Consider the following 25,116-nt stretch of genomic DNA (forward strand, 5'->3'; position numbering starts at 1 on the left):
GAGATATATATATCTCGAACTATCTACTTCTTTTGAAAGGTCTGATGGTGTAGTGGGTTAAAGCATACTAGTTATGCCTGCTACTGGAAGGTAGTTGTGCTTTCTGGGTTCGAGTCCCACTGGTGGGTGTTGTCCAAAGATTATTTAATCTTCACTTGTGGTTTATGCAAGTATAGGCTTATATATATATATATATATATATATATATATATATATATATATATATATATATATATTAACACCAAAATATAAGGAAGAAAAAATACTCGACAGCTTCTTTGGAAAATATCTTTGATAAAATATATACAAATGTGTGTTAGAGTTAGTCACACAATAGAAAATAAATAAAATATATAATGTACTGTAATTACATATGAGCTACAGGATATAAATATTTGTCCTCAGTCCCCTGGAGGCTGGTCCGTGTTGGTCACGGTAAGAGAACTGTATGTAGGGGTAACTCACCAAAATGGGCCAACTCTGTATAGTTGCCCATTGTCAGGGGAGAGGAAGATGCAATCCACAACAGTTGACTAACTCCCGGGTACCTGTTTTTACTGCTAGGTGAACAAAGGCATCAGGTGTAAGGTACCCCTAGGCCAAGGACTTACTATCTTCAGGATATAAGTCACAACAGTTGTCTAATTCATGTGTATTTACTGCTAGGTGAACAAAGGAAATATGCGCAGATGTCTCGTCCTGCCCGGGAATCGAACTCGGGTCTATTCTGTTATGAATCGCCTCTGCTAACCACTGTTTGCACAAGTACCTGCTTAAATCAACGGAAAAAAATACTGCTGCTCATTTTGGTGTGTTTGTGCTCGCTTGTCACTGGGTTTTGTGTTTATTGTGTGATGAGTCTCGAACGGCCTCGTTCTCGGCGATATTCTCCGCTGGTAACCTTTCCGACGCTGTGATCTCTGCGTCGCTTAATCCGCTTGCGTAGCACCCGGGTGCTTCTTGCTTCTTTGTGGTATCTCTTGCCTCATTTGCCTCACTTTTCAGACTCTTGCTTCCCACTGTTGGCGGCCTGTTGTCACCTGAAGCAACAGCTGCCTCAGTGTTTTCATCGATGGAGGCGTGGAGCGCGGAGGATGTCTCCAGGGGGCTGGTGGATGATTGGAGGTTAGTAAGAGTCGTCTCCTGTTGGCTCGAGGTAGACGTCTCTTGTGGGGTTGAGGTAGACGTCTCTTGTGGGGATGAGGTAGACGTCTCTCGTGGGATTGGGGTAGACGTCTCTTCGCATTTCTGGGATGTGCGTCTTTTTCTCACACTGTTCAGAGTTCTAGCAACGGAACTGACAGTGGCAGACGGCCTCTTCTTGAAGAGCTCTGTGATCCAAACTCCATGCGTCTTACTTCCGGCTTCCAGGTCCTCTGCGTCGTGGGAAGACGTATGACGCACCACTTCCACCACGCTGAAAAAATGAGAGATAGTCATACTCATATCATAGAGAGATATGAGATAGAGAGATAGAGATAGAGACAGATAGAGACAGACAGATAGAGATAGACAGAGATAGTCATATTGACTAATAGTCAACAAGTGGACGTAAAACTTCATGGACACAGTTGGTCCAGCAAGGTGCGTATCTGTGTGTTAGCGTGGTGTTAGGCAAATTAACGAGCCAATTAACCACTGGTAGGTTAACGTCACCACAATTGTTTACTGACCAACCAGCGAGCATACTTTAGTCCTCAACATTGTCCAAGACAAAAGTAAACTCAGAGTATTCACACAACAATCAAAAATAAATGAAAACGGAATTAATTGTATAAATATACTTGTGCACAACCTTGCAACATGCCCCAACATTCTTTACAAGTAATTAATGTTGCACAATATCAGGATAATCTCTTTATCTGGTAACAATGGCCAGAGATATGCCTCATCTTGAGGGTTATAGGGTTCCATAATCATTGCTCAGTTCTTATTAGTCTCAACAGTGACAAATGTTATGATTTAAGCCGTTATCTAAAGGTTATGACATACACAAGGACTATATAAAGTGAGTATATACTGAGGTTACTTTTTGTCCTGGATTATATACAGGACTAAAGTATACTTGCTGGTTGGTCAGTAAGGTGTTGTGGTGGTCTTAATAACCCTCCAGAGGTTGATAGGACTAAAGTATACTTGCTGGTTGGTCAGTAAGGTGTTGTGGTGGTCTTAATAACCCTCCAGAGGTTGATAGGACTAAAGTATACTTGCTGGTTGGTCAGTAAGGTGTTGTGGTGGTCTTAATAACCCTCCAGAGGTTGATAGGACTAAAGTATACTTGCTGGTTGGTCAGTAAGGTGTTGTGGTGGTCTTAATAACCCTCCAGAGGTTGGTAGGACTAAAGTATACTTGCTGGTTGGTCAGTAAGGTGTTGTGGTGGCCTTAATAACCCTCCAGAGGTTGATAGGACTAAAGTATACTTGCTGGTTGGTCAGTAAGGTGTTGTGGTGGCCTTAATAACCCTCCAGAGGTTGATAGGACTAAAGTATACTTGCTGGTTGGTCAGTAAGGTGTTGTGGTGGCCTTAATAACCCTCCAGAGGTTGATAGGACTGAAGTATACTTGCTGGTTGGTCAGTAAGGTGTTGTGGTGGTCTTAATAACCCTCCAGAGGTTGATAGGACTAAAGTATACTTGCTGGTTGGTCAGTAAGGTGTTGTGGTGGTCTTAATAACCCTCCAGAGGTTGATAGGCCCTAAACCCAACACCAAACCAAGGGTTAAGTTTTATATTAGAGGTAGATTAATGTTTGGAAGTGGATGTATAAAATGTGAAATTTGACTTGGATGAAAGTGATTACGAAAATTGAATTCCATGCAATTGACCATGAATTTTGACTTAAACAAGAGTGACTATAAGGATATACTTACACGACAGTGACAACAATATTGACTTACATGAAAGTGACAATAAAGGTTTACATACTCGACAGTGACAATAAAGGTTTACATACTCGACAGTGACAATAAAGGTTTACATACTCGACAGTGACAAAAAGGTTTAAATACTCGACAGTGACAACAATATTGACTTACATGAAAGTGACAAAAAGGTTTACATACTCGACAGTGACAACAATAATGACTTACATGAAAGTGACAAAAAGGTTTACATACTCGACAGTGACAATAAAGGTTTACATACTCGACAGTGACAATAAAGGTTTACATACTCGACAGTGACAACAATATTGACTTACATGAAAGTGACCATGATGATGACGTTGAGACTGGCAGCAAAGAAGAACTGGGCAGCGGGGAAGGTGTCGACAGTGTTGTAGTAGAGAGGAGAGTAGACGGCGTAGCCCATCATGGGCATCAGACCGTTGAGGGCCGCCATCACCGCGTTGATGCGACCTGATCAACATCAATCATCAATTGAAATATTTACAAGAGGATCTGCCTAGTTAGTACGCGTTTAAATGCTAGTATAGATAACGAAGGCAAGTACCACATAATACACATTCTTTTTAGTTGAATTTGTCTAGTCTTTGGTTTGGGAACTACTACACAAATGTACAAGGTTACATTGGCAAGGTTAGCTTAGATTAGGTCCGATATTGACCAACTATGTCATACCTTGGAAAGTTCTTGCTATTGGTGTATTCTACAGTGTGTGTGAATATTTAAATATTTTAAAAATAATAATTGGGTTAGTTGTTTTCAAATAAGAGAAAATCTTTTCACAATAGCAAATTTTGTATAGATTATATTCATATATTTTGCATATCAGGTTTTGAAAATGCGATGGAAGAGTCTGTTCATAATCTCTTTGATCTCCAACTGTAATTTAGGGCAGACTTAAATAGAGTATACAAGAGTATACTAAAATGGGAAGGTGATTGGTAGAACAAAAAGAACATGGAAACTGCCTTCGAGGGGACCTAAAAATCTCCTCTAATGCTTTGTGTGTGCTTTTCTCCGAGGCTGTGGGTCGTATTCTTCCAGCCAGAGGTCGTATCCCATATACTAAAATAAATATATTTATTTTTATTTATTTATATACAAGAGTTCTTTTATTCTTGTATAGCCATTAGCACACATATCGTTTCGGGTCCTTAATCCTAATTCCCCCCTAGAATACCATTCTCCAAATCGTTAACAACCAGGTACCCATTCACTGCTGGGTGAACAGAGGCAACAGTTAAAGATTGGCGCCCAGTCAATCTTCCCCGACCAGGATACCAACCCTTGGGAACCCTTAGGAAGACTGGCTGTAATCTGAACGAAAGTGAACTAACCTTTCTCCTCGGTGGTGACAAGTTTGGTGGACATGGACTTGAATGCGATCACAATTGCGTTAGAGATTAGGCCTGCTGGCGGTCCCAGCCAGATGAGGAATTCCTGGGGAGGGCCATTGACCAGACCATAACATAGATACTCCCCGATCATGGACACGGCCCCGGCCACCACCAGCGAGGCGTCAGTGAAGGACAGGAGCCGCGTCAGGAACGGCACCAGGAACAGTGAACCTGCAAGCGATCAGGATAAACATTACTTTTAGACGATTAATAGTGGATTTTGATTTAGTTTGTTGATGTGAATTCTTTTTTTTAGGTCAGTAAGAACATAAAGTTCTTGGCGACGTACCGAGGGCTGCCATCAGGTTGCGGTAGGTGATCCAGTAGCCGTACTCGGTAGCGTCCCAGTGCAAGGTCCGGCGGACGAACAGGTACATGAAGAATCCTGAGAAGACATAAAACTTTTAAGGACTTATGCCATAAGTCCTTTTACGGTACTGCATATGTAAATCAAAGTAACTTTTTTGTTTTTTGTATATACAAGAGTTCTTACATTCTTGCAAGATGAGATCTTACATAAAAGATCTTATATGGTCTTCCATATCGACTAGTTTTTTGCTTTCAATGTTTTATGTTCTCCAAAACCAAAAGTTGGGTTGTGGCATTTACCCGGAAACAAGTTGTCGACCTTCCCTTATGTCCATATGAGAGAATGTTTATCTGTCCAAGTTTGGAGACGCTTGCGGCCAGCCTAACTAAACTTTGCAGGGTGACTAGTGGGTATAATGGGACGGTCATAGGAGGATCATGATCGGCTTCATATGCCCTTCGTGAAGTCTGTGGAAATTAAATGTTCGGGGCCAAGTCCATAGAGTTTTGACAGTTGTTTATTATTCATTGGCAAACACCATTTATTTATTTATTTTTTATTTATTTATTTATGCGAACAAGCCTGAATGGTCCCCAGGACAATATGCAACTGAAAACTCACACCCCAGAAGTGACTCAAACCCATACTCCCAGGAGCCACGCAACTGGTATGTACAAGACGCCTTAATCCACTTGACCATCACGACCGGACATAATGAGGTTATTTATTTATATATATATATACAAGAGTTCTCACATTCTTGTACCGCCACCAGCACGCGTAGCGTTTCGGCCAAGTGATTGATCCTAATAGTCCCTGGAATACGACCCACCAAATTGTTTAACAATCATGTACCCATTTTACTGTTGGGTGAACATAGGCTACAGTTAAGGATTGGTGCACAGTAAATCTTCCTCTGCCAGGATACAAACCCGGGACAAAGCGCTCGTGAAACGCCAGGCGAGCCTCTTCCCACTACGCCACGGGATGAAGTATAACCTTCTGGGTCGGCCTAGGCACTGGCCTCCCCTATCTAGCAACCTACATATTTAAGATGAACATATATGTCCAACTATTGTAATACTCACAGGAATGATATTCCTGAGATAAATCCAATAATATCAGGAACTTTTTCACCAGTTGAGAGGCAGGGCCAAAGAGCCGAGCTCAACCCACGTAAGGATTTTTTTTTTTTTTTTTTTTTTTTTTTGAGATATATACAAGAGTTGTTACATTCTTGTACAGCCACTAGTACGCGTAGCGTTTCGGGCAAGTCCTTAATCCTACGGTCCCTGGAATACGATCCCCTGCCGCGAAGAATCGTTTTTTCATCCAAGTACACATTTTACTGTTGCGTTAAACAGAGGCTACAGTTAAGGAATTGCGCCCAGTAAATCCTCCCCGGCCAGGATACGAACCCATGACATAACGCTCGCGGAACGCCAGGCGAGTGTCTTACCACTACACCACGGAGACTGTGAATTTGGTTTGTAGAAAGCTCCTGCAACGCTGATAGCTGAATAACACTCAGATTTCATTGTTTTCTGACGTTTTCAAAACTGGATTATCTTGAGATGATTTCGGGGCTTAGTGTCCCCGCGGCCCGGTCCTCGACCAGGTCTCCACCCCCAGGAAGCAGCCCGTGACAGCTGACTAACTCCCAGGTACCTATTTACTGCTAGGTAACAGGAGCATCTGGGTGAAAGAAACTCTGCCCATTGTTTCTCCCCGGCACCCGGGATCGAACCCAGGACCACAGGATCACGCATCCAGTGATCTGTCCGCTCAGCCACCGGCTCTCACAGGGGTATTGGGTGCCCCTGTATTCTTTAAGCCTTTATCGTGTAGCTGCTTTATACTGGATGGCGCTGAAAATGTAGCGAGTTGTGTGTGACCAAAGAACAAAAGAACTGCTGTCAGTTATGTTTCAGATACTTAGTTTAGCAGCCCGTCGTCCTAAGGTCGTCCAACCAACGTCGTCCAACCACAGTCTCCGTGGTGTAGTGGTAAGACACTCGCCTGGCGTTCCGCGAGCGCTATGTCATGGGTTCGTATCCTGGCCGGGGAGGATTTACTGGGCGCAATTCCTTAACTGTAGCCTCTGTTTAACGCAACAGTAAAATGTGTACTTGGATGAAAAAACGATTCTTCGCGGCAGGGGATCGTATTCCAGGGACCATAGGATTAAGGACTTGCCCGAAACGCTACGCGTACTAGTGGCTGTACGAGAATGTAACAACTCTTGTATATATCTCAAAAAAAAAAAAAAAAAAAAAAAAGGTTACCACCGTCAAGAAAACGGCAAATTTAAAGTAGTCTCCCTTGACCTACCTGAGGGGGCCCACCTCCCCTCCCCACAAAAAAAAACAGAAAACGGGATTGTCCGTCACTTTCGCCAGCGGCTTCCATTTTCTAGTACGACAATTTTTGGGCTTATGTAACGCCTACGAGCGAAAAGCGACGCTCTTAGTAAGAGGACAGGTTGAGTGTAAATCCTACAATCTTCGTGTTTATTATTACTTAACATTTTAACTAATCCGGCGGACTCGAACCCTGTGTATCCTGCTTGGTAATGTTGAGCTGCGGAAATGGCACACGCACATTCTCTCTGAATATGGTAATAATAATTCATTTTGTCGGGGGACAGGCAGACAGAGTGTATTCATACATGTTAGGATTATATCAATGCGCCTCCCCCCCCCCCCCCCCAACATCTCCCCCTAAGGCCGAATTACTGAACACCGCCCAGGAATCAACCCCACGACAACCTGACTACCTCCTGAGTACCTACTTACCGCTAGGTGAACAGAGGCATTAGGTGATAGTAAATGTGCCCAACCATTTCAGTCCCGCCCTGAATTCGAACCTGGAGTTTTCGACTTTTAGTCGAGAATGAACCCGAACAAAGTTACCTCCAAAATTCATATTCATGGTGCCATGAATATCAAAAGTGTTCTAATTAATGTCTTATAAGTTTATTAGCTAAAAGTTTTAAAATGGAAGGATGATGTCACCATTAGCCAATGGGAGAGAGGCAGGGCCATGACGTGGGAGTCGTAGATTGGCTGGACCCTCAGTTGTGTGTTAGAGGTCAGAGGGGAGAGACACACTTTGTTGGCTTTCACTTTGAGGTGGAAATTCGACTTCCGTCAGCTAGAGAAAAGAGCCCAAGTACTAGTGACAGAAAGCAGAGCAGTAGAAGAACAGGAGAAGCTGATGTATCTACCTTTGCCGTATACCCTGGAGCCAAGATGGCGGACGTTCTCAGGAGTTTGTGAAACCTGCAAGAGCATCCTGTCCAATGAGTGGACGAAGTTTCAGGTGTGCCAGGAGGTTTGGGCACCTGTGTTGACCCCCACACAAGTCAGAGAAGAAAGCGACCCAGGCGGCCAAGGAGCTTGAAGACAGCTTTGAAGGGAGATAAGAGCCCCTGGTGCCATTTTGATTCAGCAGACGAAACGCCTTCACAACCCACACTCTGAGGTAAGAACTTTTGCTTGGCTGGGATTTTCTATGTGTTAGGGAGAGGAATACACAGCGGTTCTAGTTGATAGACAGTGACCTTCATAGCCAGTGTATACAATGAGGAACAAATTATATGAGAAAGCTGGATCTTTTAGCGTTTTTGCCAGAGAGAGAGAGAGGGAGTGGCGGCGCACTCCACCTTGGTCAAGACGCAAGTGACGAAGTTACAGCGATCAGCCAGAGGTAGACGGCGGGAACTTTGGACGGTGACTAGCGTTCAAGAGGAACTTTGGACGGTGACTAGCGTTCAAGAGGAACTTTGGACGGTGACTAGCGTTCAAGAGGAACTTTGGACGGTGACTAGCGTTCAAGAGGAACTTTGGACGGTGACTAGCGTTCAAGAGGAACTTTGGACGGTGACTAGCGTTCAAGAGGAACTTTGGACGGTGACTAGCGTTCAAGAGGAACTTTGGACGGTGACTAGCGTTCAAGAGGAACTTTGGACGGTGACTAGCGTTCAAGAGGAACTTTGGACGGTGACTAGCGTTCAAGAGGAACTTTGGACGGTGAGTAGTGTCATTGTGTTATGATTCCTGAATATCATTACTCATATATTTACATAAAGGCTTATTTATGAATAATTAATTGTGACATAAATATATATATAAAGTCTATTCAGATATTTGGGGAGTGTTCATGTGTATAGATGTATATTGGGGAGTGTTCATGTGTATAGATGTATATTGGGGAGTGTTCATGTGTATAGATGTATATTAGAATAATCATCACAGGTTGTAGAGAGAAGATATTGAACTATTGAGAGGTTGACTATCTTGAGATGATTTCGGGGCTTTTAGTGTCCCCGCGGCCCGGTCCTCGACCAGGCCTCCACCCCCAGGAAGCAGCCCGTGACAGCTGACTAACTCCCAGGTACCTATTTGTTGCTAGGTAACAGGGGCATTCAGGGTGAAAGAAACTTTGCCCATTTGTTTCTGCCTCGTGCGGGAATCGAACCCGCGCCACAGAATTACGAGTCCTGCGCGCTATCCACCAGGCTACGAGGCCCCCCTAGGCGACTTCACTCAGCATTTTTGTATTCTTTAGTATGTTAAACGTCAGTTTCTTAAGATGTCTCTTGTTCTTGTCTCTGTGAGCTTAAGTGGTCCTTGGGGGACCGAGTGATTATGGTTAGCGAACTATTCTTTTGATTTCTTTTACTGTCTGAGATAAGATTGTGATTTACATAGTGTGTCTGAGATAAGATTGTGATTTACATAGAGTGTCTGAGATAAGATTGTGATTTACATAGAGTGTCTGAGATAAGATTGTGATTTACATAGAGTACGTTGTTGCTGATTGTCCAGTTGACAGCCCATTAACATAATTAATCATTGAGATCAATTAGTGTAATTTATTAGACTAATGTTTTGACTGTCGGTTTGAGAGACGAGAGTTAGAGTAACTGAAGTGGTTTGTCTCAATGACCCGCCTGGCCTTGTTTACCTTGTAATTTAATTGCAGAGTGCTGCAAGTGTTTTAATTTCAATTTACCTCTTAAGTGAACACCCGTATTGTTCAATTAGTTCATTATTCAGCCCGAAGCGACAACATAGAGGAGTGTGTTGTTATACTTGAGAGCGGCACAAGATATAGGAGTCTGTTGTTACACTTGAGAGCGCCACAAGATATAGGAGTCTGTTGTTACACTTGAGAGCGCCACAAGATATAGGAGTCTGTTGTTATACTTGAGAGCGCCACAAGGTATAGGAGTCTGTTGTTACACTTGAGAGCGGCACAAGATATAGGAGTCTGTTGTTATACTTGAGAGCGCCACAAGATATAGGAGTCTGTTGTTACACTTGAGAGCGGCACAAGATATAGGAGTCTGTTGTTATACTTGAGAGCGGCACAAGATATAGGAGTCTGTTGTTATACTTGAGAGCGCCACAAGGTATAGGAGTCTGTTGTTACACTTGAGAGCGGCACAAGATATAGGAGTCTGTTGTTATACTTGAGAGCGCCACAAGATATAGGAGTCTGTTGTTACACTTGAGAGCGGCACAAGATATAGGAGTCTGTTGTTATACTTGAGAGCGCCACAAGATATAGGAGTCTGTTGTTATACTTGAGAGCGCCACAAGGTATAGGAGTCTGTTGTTATACTTGAGAGCGCCACAAGGTATAGGAGTCTGTTGTTATACTTGAGAGCGCCACAAGATATAGGAGTCTGTTGTTATACTTGAGAGCGCCACAAGGTATAGGAGTCTGTTGTTATACTTGAGAGCGCCACAAGATATAGGAGTCTGTTGTTACACTTGAGAGCGACACAAGATATAGGAGTCTGTTGTTATACTTGAGAGTGACACAAGATATAGGAGTCTGTTGTTACACTTGAGAGCGACACAAGATATAGGAGTCTGTTGTTACACTTGAGAGCGCCACAAGATATAGGAGTCTGTTGTTATACTTGAGAGTGACACAAGATATAGGAGTCTGTTGTTATACTTGAGAGCGCCACAAGGTATAGGAGTCTGTTGTTATACTTGAGAGCGCCACAAGATATAGGAGTCTGTTGTTACACTTGAGAGCGACACAAGATATAGGAGTCTGTTGTTATACTTGAGAGCGACACAAGATATAGGAGTCTGTTGTTACACTTGAGAGCGACACAAGATATAGGAGTCTGTTGTTACACTTGAGAGCGCCACAAGGTATAGGAGTCTGTTGTTATACTTGAGAGCGCCACAAGATATAGGAGTCTGTTGTTATACTTGAGAGGCCACAAGGTATAGGAGTCTGTTGTTATACTTGAGAGCGGCACAAGATATAGGAGTCTGTTGTTATACTTGAGAGGCCACAAGGTATAGGAGTCTGTTGTTATACTTGAGAGCGGCACAAGATATAGGAGTCTGTTGTTACACTTGTTGTCATTAGCTGTCTTTAACGTGTCACTGAAGAACATTACATAACGCCCAGATTGTTTTCTTTGTATTATATTTTATTCTTAATGAATAAGTTGTTATTGTTGTGAAAGAAACTTTCTCTATGTCAATACCTTCCAATGTTATTATCCCACATATTGCAACATATCGAACTGTTCTTGCGATTCTTTAATGAAGACCTAATTCTGGATTCGAACCCGATTCATTGCAGCACACATCAAAGTCCATTTGGTGTGAGAACTCGTGAGCTGCCCTTACTATTGCACTTGTAATCAGAAACTCAACAACCTCGTGGATAGGGATTTCAATTCTTTGGACTCCTGGGGCCAGATTCACGAAAACACTTACGCTAACACTTACGAACGTGTACATCTTTCCTCAATCTTTGACGGCGTTGGTTACATTTATTAGTTTACAAGCAGGAAAATTTCCCATTCAACTGTTGTTATTGTTATAAACAGCCTCCTGGTGCTTCGGAGCTCATTAACTGTTTGATAACTGTAAACAAAGCCGCCGAAGATTGAGAAAAGATGTACAGGTTCGTAAGTACTTGCGTAAGTGCTTTCATGAATCTGGCCCCAGGTGGTTATTTATTACCGTTATTTATTCCAATTTTAAAGTATTTAATCTACTCTGGCACTTAACGCGGGGGCTTGTGCAGTCCTTTCTGAAAAAATAACAAATCTTAAAATAACAAATCTCATATCAATATATCTGCGATAGTGTTTCACGTCAAAGAGACGTGAAACAAGTCTTGGAGACGGTAACCTGTCCTCTTAAAAATAACGTCGTTTTTGGCCGTTTGCCCGTATGGCCGAAAGTGGACGTAATTTGAAAATGAAAAAAATGGAATTAAATTTGGGATTTTTTTTTTCAACAACAGTAAGTTAAAGGTCCTCTGGTAGGTTAGGTGGGCAGGAAATTCTCATAAAGTTTCAAAATGTTATGAAAAACATTAGTTGAAAGTTTCCTCTCCTAACCTGTCCGCGTAGACCGGACGACTCAAACAGAAAACGGAACTTTTGTGAGTCGATTTAATTTCAAATTACGTCCAAATTTGGCCATAGTGCGCACACGAGCCAAGAGTGACGTTATTTTTAAGAGGACGGTTTGAGCAGTGTCGGTTAAGATGGCAACACTGGTGTTTACTTGTTTGTTTGATTAGTGTTTGTATATTTTTACAACTTACGAAGCCATCGCTGTTAGGGCTATCAGGGGTCTCGTAGTACAGATGGCTGCATTCTTACCTCACACTCGGGAACTACGGGTTCATTTCATGGGCGGGACAAAAACAGTTGGGCACATTTCCTATCACCTTATGCTCCATTTCACCTAACAGTAAATAGGTACCAGGAGTTAATTAGCTTTTAGTAGGGTCACATCCTGAGGGGGGGAGGGGAGTTAATATAAGCCACAGAAAGTAATTATTTACTTTCTATGAAAATTTCATATAAGTTTATTTTACGTATCAAACAGAAAGGAAAATATATTTACCTCTGGCCATTCGTCGCATCATATTGCCGGCCATCACAGCTAACAAGACCGTCCTGGCATTGCCGTCACGCTTCTTAAAGGCTGTCTTGAACGACTCCACAACGCGCCTCCAGTTGAAGAAGTCTGCCACCATTGTGGCAATTGACACTTTCTTAATCGGCAAGCTCGAGTCGTCCTTGATGGAGCCTTTAGCCTGAAGCTCCTTCTTGGCGAAGGGTCCGTGACTCTCCTTGATGAAGACCACCACGTAAAGAGCTGTGAGGAAGTAGGCAATCAGGACGAGGCCCAGCGCCAAGTCATAGCCGCTGTATTTGATGACCAGAGCGCCAATCAGAGTGCCAATAGGGCCACCTAAGAACCACATGGAGTTGGCAGTGCTGATGCGAGACGTGCGCTGAGCTTCCTTGCTGATGTCACTGATGTAGCTGACGGTAGAGGACAGGATGCCGGCATTAGTGCCTCCCAAGGCCTCGAGGAACGTTACAAAGTAGATCACCTCCACCGGCCAGCTGGTCTGCCAGTTGGCCAGCAGGTAGCCCCCAGCGTACAGCACGTGACCCACCAGTGTGACCAACATGGGAATCTGTTCAGTGAAATCACTTTATTATTTGGAGAACGATTAATTTGATCAAATCTAAGCTTTTCTCATTGTGTTCAAGTCAATGTTTATGCTAGGGAATGTTTACACTTAGAGTGTAAACTTATATTTAAAACAGCATCAAATTTTCATAAACTTCCGTACTGAAAAAAATCAGTTGACACATCTTACAAGAAACTCAGCTGAACCTTTCTTCGTCAGTTGACGTAAACAACACTCTAAGGGCTAAGGACGAGAATACATTGCATTAAATTCTTGTGATTAAGAGATAGAGAGACATCAAAAAGACGTCCACAGGTATGGAGGAGAGAGAAAGACGTCAACTAGACGTCCACAGGTGTGGAGGAGAGAGAGAGATGTCACTAGACGTCTTAGGTGTGGAGGAGAGAGAGAGAGACATCCACAGGTGTGGAGGAGAGAGAGAGACGTCAACTAGACGTCCACAGGTGTGGAGGAGAGAGAGAGACGTCAACTAGACGTCCACAGGTGTGGAGGAGAGAGAGAGACGTCAACTAGACGTCCACAGGTGTGGAGGAGAGAGAGAGACGTCAACAAGACATCCACAGGTGTGGAGGAGAGAGAGAGAGACATCCACAGGTGTGGAGGAGAGAGAGAGACGTCAACAAGACATCCACAGGTGTGGAGGAGAGAGAGAGACGTCAACTAGACGTCCAAAACTGACCTTCCGTCCATACTTGTCACTCCAGGCTCCCATGAAGAGGACAAAGACGAGAGGCAACACAGACAAGATGATGCTGTTGTAGAAGGTGAAGACTGAGAACTCTCGCTGGACGCGCACACTCTCCTCCGGATGAGCCGACAAGTTGGCGCATACCTGAGGGCATCACATGGTATTACCTCACACACCTGGGGCATCACATGGTCATATCTCACACACCTGGGGCATCACATGGTCATATCTCACACACCTGGGGCATCACATGGTATTACCTCATTCATAGACCTGGGGCATCACATGGTCATATCTCACATACTTGGGGCATCACATGGTATTACCTCACACACCTGGGGCATCACATAGTCATATCTAACGCAACTGAGGGCAGGTGTAACTAATCTTTTCCTGTGCAATAAGTGTTATTTTCTGATAACTTACGTCTCTACAATATAGAAAATTATTATTTCCCTCAAACTTTACCTCAAACAGCTTAGGTAAGATTTCTTGAATGTATCTGAGTAGCGGGGAAGACCACTAAGCTGTAATTTTGGTTATGGGCAAAACTTACCGCTAAGCGGTCACCTTAAAAGGTCAGGAGGGGGTCTGTCCTGAAAAAGTTACCGCTAAGCAGTCACCTGTTTTAGGGTAAACTTTTTTGTCCCAATTTTCTGCTGCGGACTTAAAGATTTCTCATAGGAAAAAAAATTCCTCGCCGCAGTCTTAGGAATTTTTTATGTAGTAAAAGTTTAAGCTGTGGTCTTAAGGAATTATTAAGTTGAAAAAATACTCGGAATTCTACACCCTTCAAGAGTTTAAGGTCGAAAGAAGTCCATTTTCAAAGAATATGTTCATTAAGAGTTTGTTAAGTAATTCCCAGTGCCAGATGATTTTTCTTGGACCTTTCTTTGTTTGTTCTCTATACGTTTATAAGTGTAGTTCCGCTATTAACAGTCCAATTTGCCTGATATAGTCATATTGTGGCCATAGTAAATAATGTCCAAACTGTTACTGAGCTCTGGCTCCTGTCCCCCACCTTATTTCACTCTTATAACTCCGCTGCTATTAGCCCAATTTTCCTGAAATTTAAAACAGACACATATATACATATATATACAAGGTAAGAAAAGAAAATAGAGTTACGGAGTGTTAGCTTCTGTCACCTGATTGGTTCACTCCTGTAACTTCGCTACTATTAGCACAATTTTCGTGGAATTTAAAATCGCTGTATTTCGGACATAGTAAATAGGATCAAAGTCGTTACCGAGTGCCAGCTCTTGTCCTCCGCCTTAGTTTAATCTTATAACTTTGCTATTAACAGATCAAATTCCCCAATATTTAAAACAGATGTATTCCGAACGTAGTAAAATAAGATAAAGAAGGTGACAAGCTCTATCTCCTGTCCTCAGCCTTAGTTCACTCTTATAACTTCCATGTTAATAGATCATTCCTGCAAAATTTAAAATGTAGTTATTTGCATTGTAGTAAAATAGAACAATTCAGCTACCGTGCTTCAGCTCTTGTCCCCGCCTTAATTGTCTCTTGTTAGTTCATTATTAACAGATCAATTCCCCGGAGAGTTAAAATGTAGTTATTTCAGACCCATTAAGAACAAGTGAGATAGTTGCCAGGCTCTGGCTCATGTCCTCAGCCTTAGTTCAATATTCGCCAAACTTAGTTATTTCTTAACACTTAACTGAATTGCTCCTTAGGGCCGCCTTTATCAAAGTAAACATTCATCCCAGATCAAAGTACATACTTTTTCCAGAAGCCCGATGCCTCTGTCTACCCTTCCCTGTCACTGTATCTTGAGGTTATCTTGAGATGATTTCGGGGCTTTAGTGTCCCCGCGGCCCGGTCCTTGACCAGGCCTCCACCCCCAGGAAGCAGCCCGTGACAGCTAACTAACACCCAGGTACCTATTTTACTGCTAGGTAACAGGGGCATTCAGGGTGAAAGAAACTTTGCCCATTTGTTTCTGCCTCGTGCGGGAATCGAACCCGCGCCATAGAATTACGAGTCCTGCGCGCTATCCACCAGGCTACGAGGCCTCCCCCCCCCCCTGTAGGTAAACAGTGAGTCATAACCCCTCCTTCAATACACGTATTCACCCAGTTGTGTTTGTGGGGGTTGAGCTTTACTCTTTCGGCCCACATCTCAACTGCCAATCAACTATTACTAACTATTAGTTTGTTTATTTTTTTCTCGCACACATACACACCCAGGAAGCAGCCCGTGACAGCTGTCTAACTCCCAGGTACATATTTACTGCTAGGTAACAGGGGCATCAGGGTGAAAAAACTTTACCCATTTGTTCTGCCTGGTCCGGGAATCGAACCCTGGCCACAGAATTACGAGTCCTGTGCGCTGTCCACTCAGCTAAAAGACACACGTGTGTGTACTCACCTAATTGTGCTTGCGGGGGTTGAGCTCTGGCTCTTTGGTCCCGCCTCTCAACCGTCAATCAACAGGTGTACAGGTTTCTGAGCCTACTGGGCTCTATCATATCTACACTTGAAACTGTGTATGGAGTCAGCCTCCACCACATCACTTCCTAATGCATTCCATTTGTCAACAACTCTGACACTAAAAAAGTTCTTTCTAATATCTCTGTGGCTCATTTGGGCACTCAGTTTCCACCTGTGTCCCCTTGTGCGTGTGCCCCTTGTGTTAAATAGCCTGTCTTTATCTACCCTGTCGATTCTTTTGAGAATCTTGAATGTGGTGATCATGTTCCCCTCTAACTCTTCTGTCTTCCAGCGAAGTGAGGTTTAATTCCCGTAGTCTCTCCTTATAGCTCATACCTCTCAGCTCGGGACTCCGAGCTGAGAGGTATGCACACACATGAGGTATGCACTCACACACACACACACACACACACACACACACACACACACCGTGTGTGTGTGTGTGTGTGTGATAACTTACGTTTAGTCTAGTTATGTCTTACGTCTAGTTATCTAGATAGCTAGATAAAGACCTACACACCACCACCTACAAAATTCTCAGGGTGGACAAAGACAAACTCTTCAGCACGGGTGGGACACGAACAAGGGGACACAGGTGGAAACTTAGTACCCAGATGAGCCACAGAGACGTTAGAAAGATTTTTTCAGTGTCAGCGTAGTTAATAAATGGAATGCATTAGGCAGGGATGTGGTGGAGGCTGACTCCATACACAGTTTATAATGTAAGAACATAAGAACATAAGAACAAAGGTAACTGCAGAAGGCCTATTGGCGCATACGAGGCAGCTCCTATTCTATAACCACCCAATCCCACTCATATACTTGTCCAACCCGTGCTTGAAACAATCGAGGGACCCCACCTCCACAATGTTACGCGGCAATTGGTTCCACAAATCAACAACCCTGTTACTGAACCAGTATTTTCCCAAGTCTTTCCTAAATCTAAACTTATCCAATTTATACCCATTGTTTCGTGTTCTGTCCTGTGTTGATACTTTTAATACCCTATTAATATCCCCCCGGTTATGTCCATTCATCCACTTGTAAACCTCTATCATGTCACCCCTAACTCTTCGCCAAGATAGAGCCCAGTAGGCTCAGGAACCTGTACACCAGTTGATTGACGGTTGAGAGGCGGGACCAAAGAGCCAAAGCTCAGCCCCCGCAAGCACAATTAGGTGAGCACACACACGTGTGTGTGTGTGTGTGTGTGTGTGTGTGTGTGTGTGTGTGTGTGTGTGTGTGTGTGTGTGTGTGTGTGTGTGTGTGTGTGTGTGTGTGTGTGCGTGTGCGTGTGTGTGTGTGTGTCTGTGTGTGTGTGTGTGTGTGTGTGTGTGTGTGTGTGTGTGTGTGTGTGTGTGTGTGTGTGTGTGTGTGTGTGTGTGTGTGCATACGTATGACTGTAAATAAACACTCTCCAGGTATTGATAACCTGTCATAACATGCCTTATCTCCTCCCTCACCCCCCAGCTCCCCACACCCTTATCTACCCCCCTCCCTCACCCCCTACTTCCCTCAGCTCCCCATGCCCTTATCTTCTCCAACTCCACCCACACCAGGGGATATTAATAGGGTATTAAAAGTATCAACACAAGACAGAACACGAAACAATGGGTATAAATTGGATAAGTTTAGATTTAGGAAAGACTTGGGTAAATACTGGTTCAGTAACAGGGTTGTTGATTTGTGGAACCAATTGCCGCGTAACATTGTGGAGGTGGGGTCCCTCGATTGTTTCAAGCGCGGGTTGGACATGTATATGAGTGGGATTGGGTGGTTATAAATAGGAGCTGCCTCGTATGGGCCAACAGGCCTTCTGCAGTTACCTTTGTTCTTATGTTCTTCTTATGTTCTTCTTATGTTCTTACCTCTTCCCTCCTCAGATCCGTTCTCAACATTGTCCAGCATGAATTTAAATATGAATCTGTTCACATCTCTCCTTTTACCCATTCTACATCTATATCTTTATAATGTTTTGCTTCTAGATATAGGATCTGTGTTTGTACGTAAATGTATTTGAATGTTTGACTAAGTTTATGTAATTTGTGCAAGGTTGAGAGTTTGTATATACAAGAGAGCTTGTGAAAGTTTGAGAAAGTAAGTTAATGAACTGAGAGTATGTGTGTATGTGCAAGTCTGTGTTTGTTTGAGTAAGTTAGTGAAGTAAGTATTTGAAAAAGTTTGCGATTGTAATTGTAAACATTTGCATAAGTTTGAAAAGATTTGGTATGTGCAATAAGAATTGTAAAAGATTAGACAGTATGTATGCGCAAGTACAAATTATGAAATGAGTATTTGTGTGAGTTGTATAAGTTTGTGTGTTGTATATAAATGTATCTGCATGTGTTTGTGCGTGTCTGAGGTTGAAGGTACATGTATGTGTAAATTCGTGGTATAAATGTATCTGTATGTGTATTTGCAAGTTTATTTAAGTGTATAAGTATGAATTTGTGTAAGTTTGCAAATGTGATCAAATGTGAGTAAGTTTCTACATGTTTTGTATAAAGAAAGAATTCGTATCTGTAATGAAATGGCCATTTGCATCCAAGTCTGTGATTGAATAAGTTTATGCTTAAGTTATGTAAGTTATGTCAGGCCGAATAATGCATTATTGATCAGAGAATAGTTTAAGATAAAGTGGGTAAGAGAATACATTTTAAACAGAATAATTAATAAAGGGAAATGTAAATTTCTTACGAAACGTTGAACAGCTGTAGTTACTTAAAGAGCAGTGTTCTGTGCGAGTTATTATTGCCAGAGATGTGAAACATAGTAAATGCTGTTAACATGTTATCTTGAGGTTATCTTGAGATGATTTCGGGGCTTTTTAGTGTCCCCGCGGCCCGGTCCTCGACCAGGCCTCCACCCCCAGGAAGCAGCCCGTGACAGCTGACTAACACCCAGGTACCTATTTTACTGCTAGGTAACAGGGGCATAGGGTCAAAGAAACTCTGCCCATTGTTTCTCGCCGGCGCCTGGGATCGAACCCAGGACCACAGGATCACAAGTCCAGCGTGCTGTCCGTGTTGATCTGAGTACCTCTTTATGAAGTTGATAGCAAGTTTTGTCATAGATATAATATAAAGTTACGAAAAATTATTGTATAAACAAGTTGCATTACATGATAAGTCTTTCGTAAAAGTTTTTTTTGTCTTAATAATATATATATCAGGAAAACTACGGCTTAATGGAAGTTTAGAAATAAAGTTTAAAATAAAGTTTAGAAATAAAGTTTAGAAATAAAGTTTTAGAAATAAAGTTTAGAAATAAAGTTTAGAAATAAAGTTTTAGAAATAAAGTTTAGAAATAAAGTTTAGAAATAAAGTTTAGAAATAAAGTTTAGAAATAAAGTTTAGAAATAAAGTTTTAGAAATAAAGTTTTAAAAATAAAGTTTAGAAATAAAGTTTAGAAATAAAGTTTAGAAATAAAGTTTAGAAATAAAGTTTAGAAATAAAGTTTAGAAATAAAGTTTTAAAAATAAAGTTTAGAAATAAAGTTTAGAAATAAAGTTTAGAAATAAAGTTTAGAAATAAAGTTTTAGAAATAAATTTAGGTAAATTAGAAATATTATGACAAGTTTTACATGAATAGTTTGAAATATTAAAGATGATTGATGACTAAATAAAGAACGTGTCTTAGTAAGGTTAACACAAACTATAGTTGAAATATAAAGCAAGAACGTTACTCTTTATTTATTGTAAGAAGAGAAAATGTTTGTTACAGTGAGAGTTTATTTAATGAACAAAGAAGTTCCTAGAGAGTATCCTTTTATATAAAAATGGGTTAAAGATATGCTAAATAAGTTTACTTGGAACGTATTATAGCTGTGTAAAGATGTCTTATATAATATCCCTGATGGCTCTCAGAATATCCTTGATGTCTCGAAGAGTGTTCTTGATGTCTCTGAGCGTAGCCTTCATGTCTCGAAGAGTGTTCTTGATGTCTCTGAGCGTAGCCTTCATGTCTCGAAGAGTGTTCTTGATGTCTCTGAGCGTAGCCTTCATGTCTCGAAGAGTGTTCTTGATGTCTCTGAGCGTAGCCTTCATGTCTCGAAGAGTGTTCTTGATGTCTCTGAGCGTAGCCTTCATGTCTCGAAGAGTGTTCTTGATGTCTCTGAGCGTAGCCTTCATGTCTCGAAGAGTGTTCTTGATGTCTCTGAGCGTAGCCTTCATGTCTCGAAGAGTGTTCTTGATGTCTCTGAGCGTAGCCTTCATGTCTCGAAGAGTGTTCTTGATGTCTCTGAGCGTAGCCTTCATGTCTCGAAGAGTGTTCTTGATGTCTCTGAGCGTAGCCTTCATGTCTCGAAGAGTGTTCTTGATGTCTCTGAGCGTAGCCTTCATGTCTCGAAGAGTGTTCTTGATGTCTCTGAGCGTAGCCTTGATTGTCTCGAAGAGTGTTCTTGATGTCTCTGAGCGTAGCCTTCATGTCTCGAAGAGTATTTTTGATGTCTCTGAGCGTAGCCTTCATGTCTCGAAGAGTATTTTTGATGTCTCTGAGTAAGAGACTTGATGTCTCAAGGAGTATCCTTCATGGCTTTGAGTGAATTCTTCTCACATAAAGAGAGCATGGAGTGCCTTTTATTGAGTGAAGATGTCACTGGAGCATAAAGATGTTATGAGAGTATCAGTGGAGCATAGAGATGTTATGAGAGTATCAGTGGAGCATAGAGATGTTATGAGAGTATCAGTGGAGCATAAAGATGTTATGAGAGTATCACTGGAGCATAAAGATGTTATGAGAGTATCAGTGGAGCATAAAGATGTTATGAGAGTATCACTGGAGCATAAAGATGTTATGAGAGTATCACTGGAGCATAGAGATGTTATGAGAGTATCAGTGGAGCATAAAGATGTTATGAGAGTATCACTGGAGCATAAAGATGTTATGAGAGTATCAGTGGACGTGTAAAGATGTCTTGGAAAGTAACTTTAGTTTAGAAATATTATGAAGAAATTACTTTTGACTATTTTTCATATTTCACAAAGCATATTGTTAGTTAGGAAAAGTGTTGAAAGATTCTTTTGACCATTTTTTTAACGAAAGAAGAGTTATTTTAGTTGAGGTAAGATATGATGCAAAGAAGTTAGACTCTATTAGTTAGTCACTATTTTCAGCTGAGTGAAGAGTGATTATATTAGCAGTCTCCGTGGTGTAGTGGTAAGACACTCGCCTGGCGTTCCGCGAGCGCTATGTCATGGGTTCGTATCCTGGCCGGGGAGGATTTACTGGGCACAATTCCTTAACTGTAGCCTCTGTTTAACGCAACAGTAAAATGTGTACTTGGTTGTAACAACGATTCTTCGCGGCAGGGGATCGTATTCCAGGGACCATAGGATTAAGGACTTGCCCGAAACGCTACGCGTACTAGTGGCTCTACAAGAATGTAACAACTCTTGTATATATCTCAAAAAAAAATTTAAGAAACGATAATCAAAGAGTGTTTTAGTAAATTTGTTTCTGCTTGGAGTGAAGTTTTGCTTAAGAACAGTGTTGGTAAGAAATATTAGGTTGATAAAAGAAATGCATTGACAGTTTTACAAATAAGTATATAAATGAATAACATTTGCAAATAACATTTGTAATAATTAACTTTGTTGATAAATATATATTTGGTAAATTTTTGTAAAGTAAATAAATTGGTAAATACCTAAATAATTAGTAACTACTAAAATTAATAAATTGTAATAAATAACTTGTAAAATGACTAAATAAATGCTTTGTGATAAATAATTTGTAAATACCTAAATAAATTTTAACTAAATCTGCTGGTAACCGAAATACTGCTGGTTTGTTTTCAGGTATATGCCGGCCCTAAGCCTCTGGCTGGCCCACTGGGCGGGCCCTAAGCCTCTGGCTGGCCCACTGGGCGGGCCCTAAGCCTCTGGCTGGCCCACTGGGCGGGCCCTAAGCCTCTGGCTGGCCCACTGGGCGGGCCCTAAGCCTCTGGCTGGCCCACTGGGCGGGCCCTAAGCCTCTGGCTGGCCCACTGGGCAGGCCCTAAGCCTCTGGCTGGCCCACTGGGCGGGCCCTAAGCCTCTGGTTGGCCCACTGGGCAGGCCCTAAGCCTCTGGTTGGCCCACTGGGCAGGTCCTAAGCCTCTGGCTGGCCCACTGGGCGGGCCCTAAGCCTCTGGTTGGCCCACTGGGCAGGCCCTAAGCCTCTGGTTGGCCCACTGGGCGGGCCCTAAGCCTCTGGCTGGCCCACTGGGCAGGCCCTAAGCCTCTGGCTGGCCCACTGGGCGGGCCCTAAGCCTCTGGTTGGCCCACTGGGCAGGCCCTAAGCCTCTGGTTGGCCCACTGGGCAGGCCCTAAGCCTCTGGTTGGCCCACTGGGCGGGCCCTAAGCCTCTGGCTGGCCCACTGGGCAGGCCCTAAGCCTCTGGCTGGCCCACTGGGCGGGCCCTAAGCCTCTGGTTGGCCCACTGGGCGGGCCCTAAGCCTCTGGTTGGCCCACTGGGCAGGCCCTAAGCCTCTGGTTGGCCCACTGGGCAGGTCCTAAGCCTCTGGTTGGCCCACTGGGCAGGCCCTAAGCCTCTGGTTGGCCCACTGGGCAGGCCCTAAGCCTCTGGCTGGCCCACTAAGTGTTGCTTGTTTCTGTTTTACTTGGGCGGAGTATGAGTATTTATGACTCGTATGGTCGCTTTAGTAAGATTTTGTCCCATGTGTTTAACAACTTCTTCTGCTCTGTTGAATCTAAGTTGAAATCTTAATGGGTTTGTAACTGTGCACTGTGTTAGATAATGTTCCAGGGGTCTGTTGTGGCGGTAACTGTGCACTGTGTTAGATAATGTTCCAGTGGTCTGTCGGGCATTTCTCCACAGTGTTGACATTTCCTCTCATCTTCCGGAACCTGTAAGCCTAATTTCCCATGCACATGGGTACTCAAGCCTGATGCGATGTAAGTGTACTTCTGTTGCTCTACTGCTCCCTTTCATCAAACTAAGTGGTTCGTAGTTGGTTGATGTCTTGTACCAACCCGCAGATCCTGATGTTGCAACTGCTGTGTTGTGGTCACTGTACATCACCTGCATTGCTCTGTTTCTAATTGCTGTTGATAATATGTGACAATGAACTAGTTACTGTATAAAGATGTAATTATACATTTGGTTAAAGAAATATGAGAACATGTAAGCATATGAAAAGAGCATGAACTGAACTTGTAAAGAAAATGAATTACGTAATGATAAAACTAATTGAACTTCCGAAGAATTTGAAATAAACTTGCAGAACACAACAATAACGCGAAGAACACCTAAGAATATGAAAAGAACAATGCGAATATGCAGGGAACATGAATTGAACTTACTGAGAACATGAATAACGTGATAATAAGTTGTGTATGTTGGAAATAACCAAAAGTTTTATACATCTTTGTATTTTATACAACCTTTGTATTAACCACAAGTAGTTACTAAAATTACTAACTTGTAATTTAATCATTATCATGATTTATTTTAAACATATTGCCAGATTCCTCCTGGTCTGAGAGACGACGCGAGGAACGACAGGCGGGAACGTGAAGTCTCTCGCGATGAGGTTATCTTGAGATGATTTCGGGGCTTTTTAGTGTCCCCGCGGCCCGGTCCTCGACCAGGCCTCCACCCCCAGGAAGCAGCCCGTGACAGCTGACTAACTCCCAGGTACCTATTTACTGCTAGGTAACAGGGGCATTCAGGGTGAAAGAAACTTTGCCCATTTGCTTCTGCCTCGTGCGGGAATCGAACCCGCGCCACAGAATTACGAATCCTGCGCGCTATCCACCAGGCTACGAGGCCCCCTCGTAGTCTGAAGTCACAATAACGTGGCTGAAGTAACACAACCGACTTGAGAATGGTCCAGGACGGACCGAAACGTCGTCGTCCCTTCACCTTCTAGTGTGTGGTCTGGTCAACATGAAGTCTCTCAACATTTAGTTGGATTTATAACAGAGTCCAGTTTATCATTTCCTTTACTAAAAATAGTTACTTATTATTAAATTTAATTTCGTAGTATACTACTACTTACTGGAACTCCTTTATTTAGTTGATATTAAACATTCTAGAGGAAATTATTTTAATGTAAATGATTTCACTTTAATGTCCTCGATTAGTTGCACAACTTCAATAAGTCAATGTATGTTACGCGAAATTCTATTTTATCACAGAAGAATTTAATGTGATATTAATACTCGTCACCACCTCTTCCTGCCTTAGTTAATTACGATATATATATATATATATATATATATATATATATATATATATATATATATATATATATATATATATATATATATATATATATATATATCCGTTTACGCTCGAGATGTCTATAGAGAGCCGCGCATGCGCAATCGGGAGGAGGAGGAAGACGAGAGAGCGTCACCAGCATGACTCGGACGCCATTGACAGCGTGCATCAGAGAGCTGCGTTTCGACCGTACTTATTTGGCTCCCACGACCAGTAGAGCGGTGCCACGTCATCTGGCACATTATAGCCGTGTTCCAGAAGAGTATATCTGCACCTCCATAGTCAACGTCTTTCAAGCAGCAGCTGGAGGACGAAGGATTGCTCAGCTCTCTACATCAACGGACACGCGGCTCGGCGGCGAGGTTCACCTGTTTGTTATCGTGTGGCCACAGCTTGTTGTCGTTAGGCCGTATATATAATAATAAAATCCCGTACGTGTCTTTAGTAATTTTACATTCTAAATAGATGATTATTCTCATTGTTTCTGTAGAAGAAACTTACAGTGCTTGAATATAAATTGCACAGATATTGCCTGAAGATTTCTAGTTATTCTTATAATGTAAGATGTATTTGTAGTTACCTATTATGTAGAAGATTTCTACAATGTAATTGCCTTCCAGTTCCCAGTGGGCGTCAC

At 42.4% G+C, this 25,116-nt stretch overlaps 2 protein-coding genes across 2 annotated transcripts; both read right to left on the reverse strand.

Annotated features, from left to right (window-relative positions):
* Positions 1-280: 280 nt before the first annotated feature.
* On the reverse strand, positions 281-13,986 carry LOC138364610 (proton-coupled folate transporter-like). Its single transcript, XM_069324526.1, has 6 exons — positions 13,791-13,986; positions 12,511-13,093; positions 4,589-4,684; positions 4,240-4,470; positions 3,199-3,355; positions 281-1,417 (listed from the first exon to the last, which is right to left on the reverse strand). Exons 1-6 carry the CDS (start codon positions 13,821-13,823, stop codon positions 829-831), a joined length of 1,689 nt encoding a protein of 562 aa, XP_069180627.1. The 5' UTR covers positions 13,824-13,986; the 3' UTR covers positions 281-828.
* A 6,106-nt stretch (positions 13,987-20,092) lies between these two features.
* On the reverse strand, positions 20,093-20,593 carry LOC138364799 (hyaluronan mediated motility receptor-like). Its single transcript, XM_069324776.1, has one exon. It carries the CDS (start codon positions 20,591-20,593, stop codon positions 20,093-20,095), a length of 501 nt encoding a protein of 166 aa, XP_069180877.1.
* Between the last annotated feature and the right edge of the window lie 4,523 nt (positions 20,594-25,116).

Source organism: Procambarus clarkii, chromosome 14, assembly GCF_040958095.1.
Source record: "Procambarus clarkii isolate CNS0578487 chromosome 14, FALCON_Pclarkii_2.0, whole genome shotgun sequence".
Lineage (NCBI taxonomy): Eukaryota > Metazoa > Arthropoda > Malacostraca > Decapoda > Cambaridae > Procambarus > Procambarus clarkii.

Bases quoted from the DNA above. Each gene is read 5' to 3' on its own strand.
- LOC138364610 (XM_069324526.1), bottom strand. From the start codon at position 13,823: ATGGGAGCCTGGAGTGACAAGTATGGACGGAAG. The intron at 4,471-4,588 runs GTACGTCGCCAA...GATCGCTTGCAG, and splicing joins CAACCTGATGGCAGCCCTCG to GTTCACTGTTCCTGGTGCCG. The intron at 3,356-4,239 runs GTTAGTTCACTT...GATGTTGATCAG, and splicing joins TGTCACCACCGAGGAGAAAG to GTCGCATCAACGCGGTGATG.
- LOC138364799 (XM_069324776.1), bottom strand. From the start codon at position 20,593: ATGAAGGCTACGCTCAGAGACATCAAGAACACTCTTCGAGACATGAAG.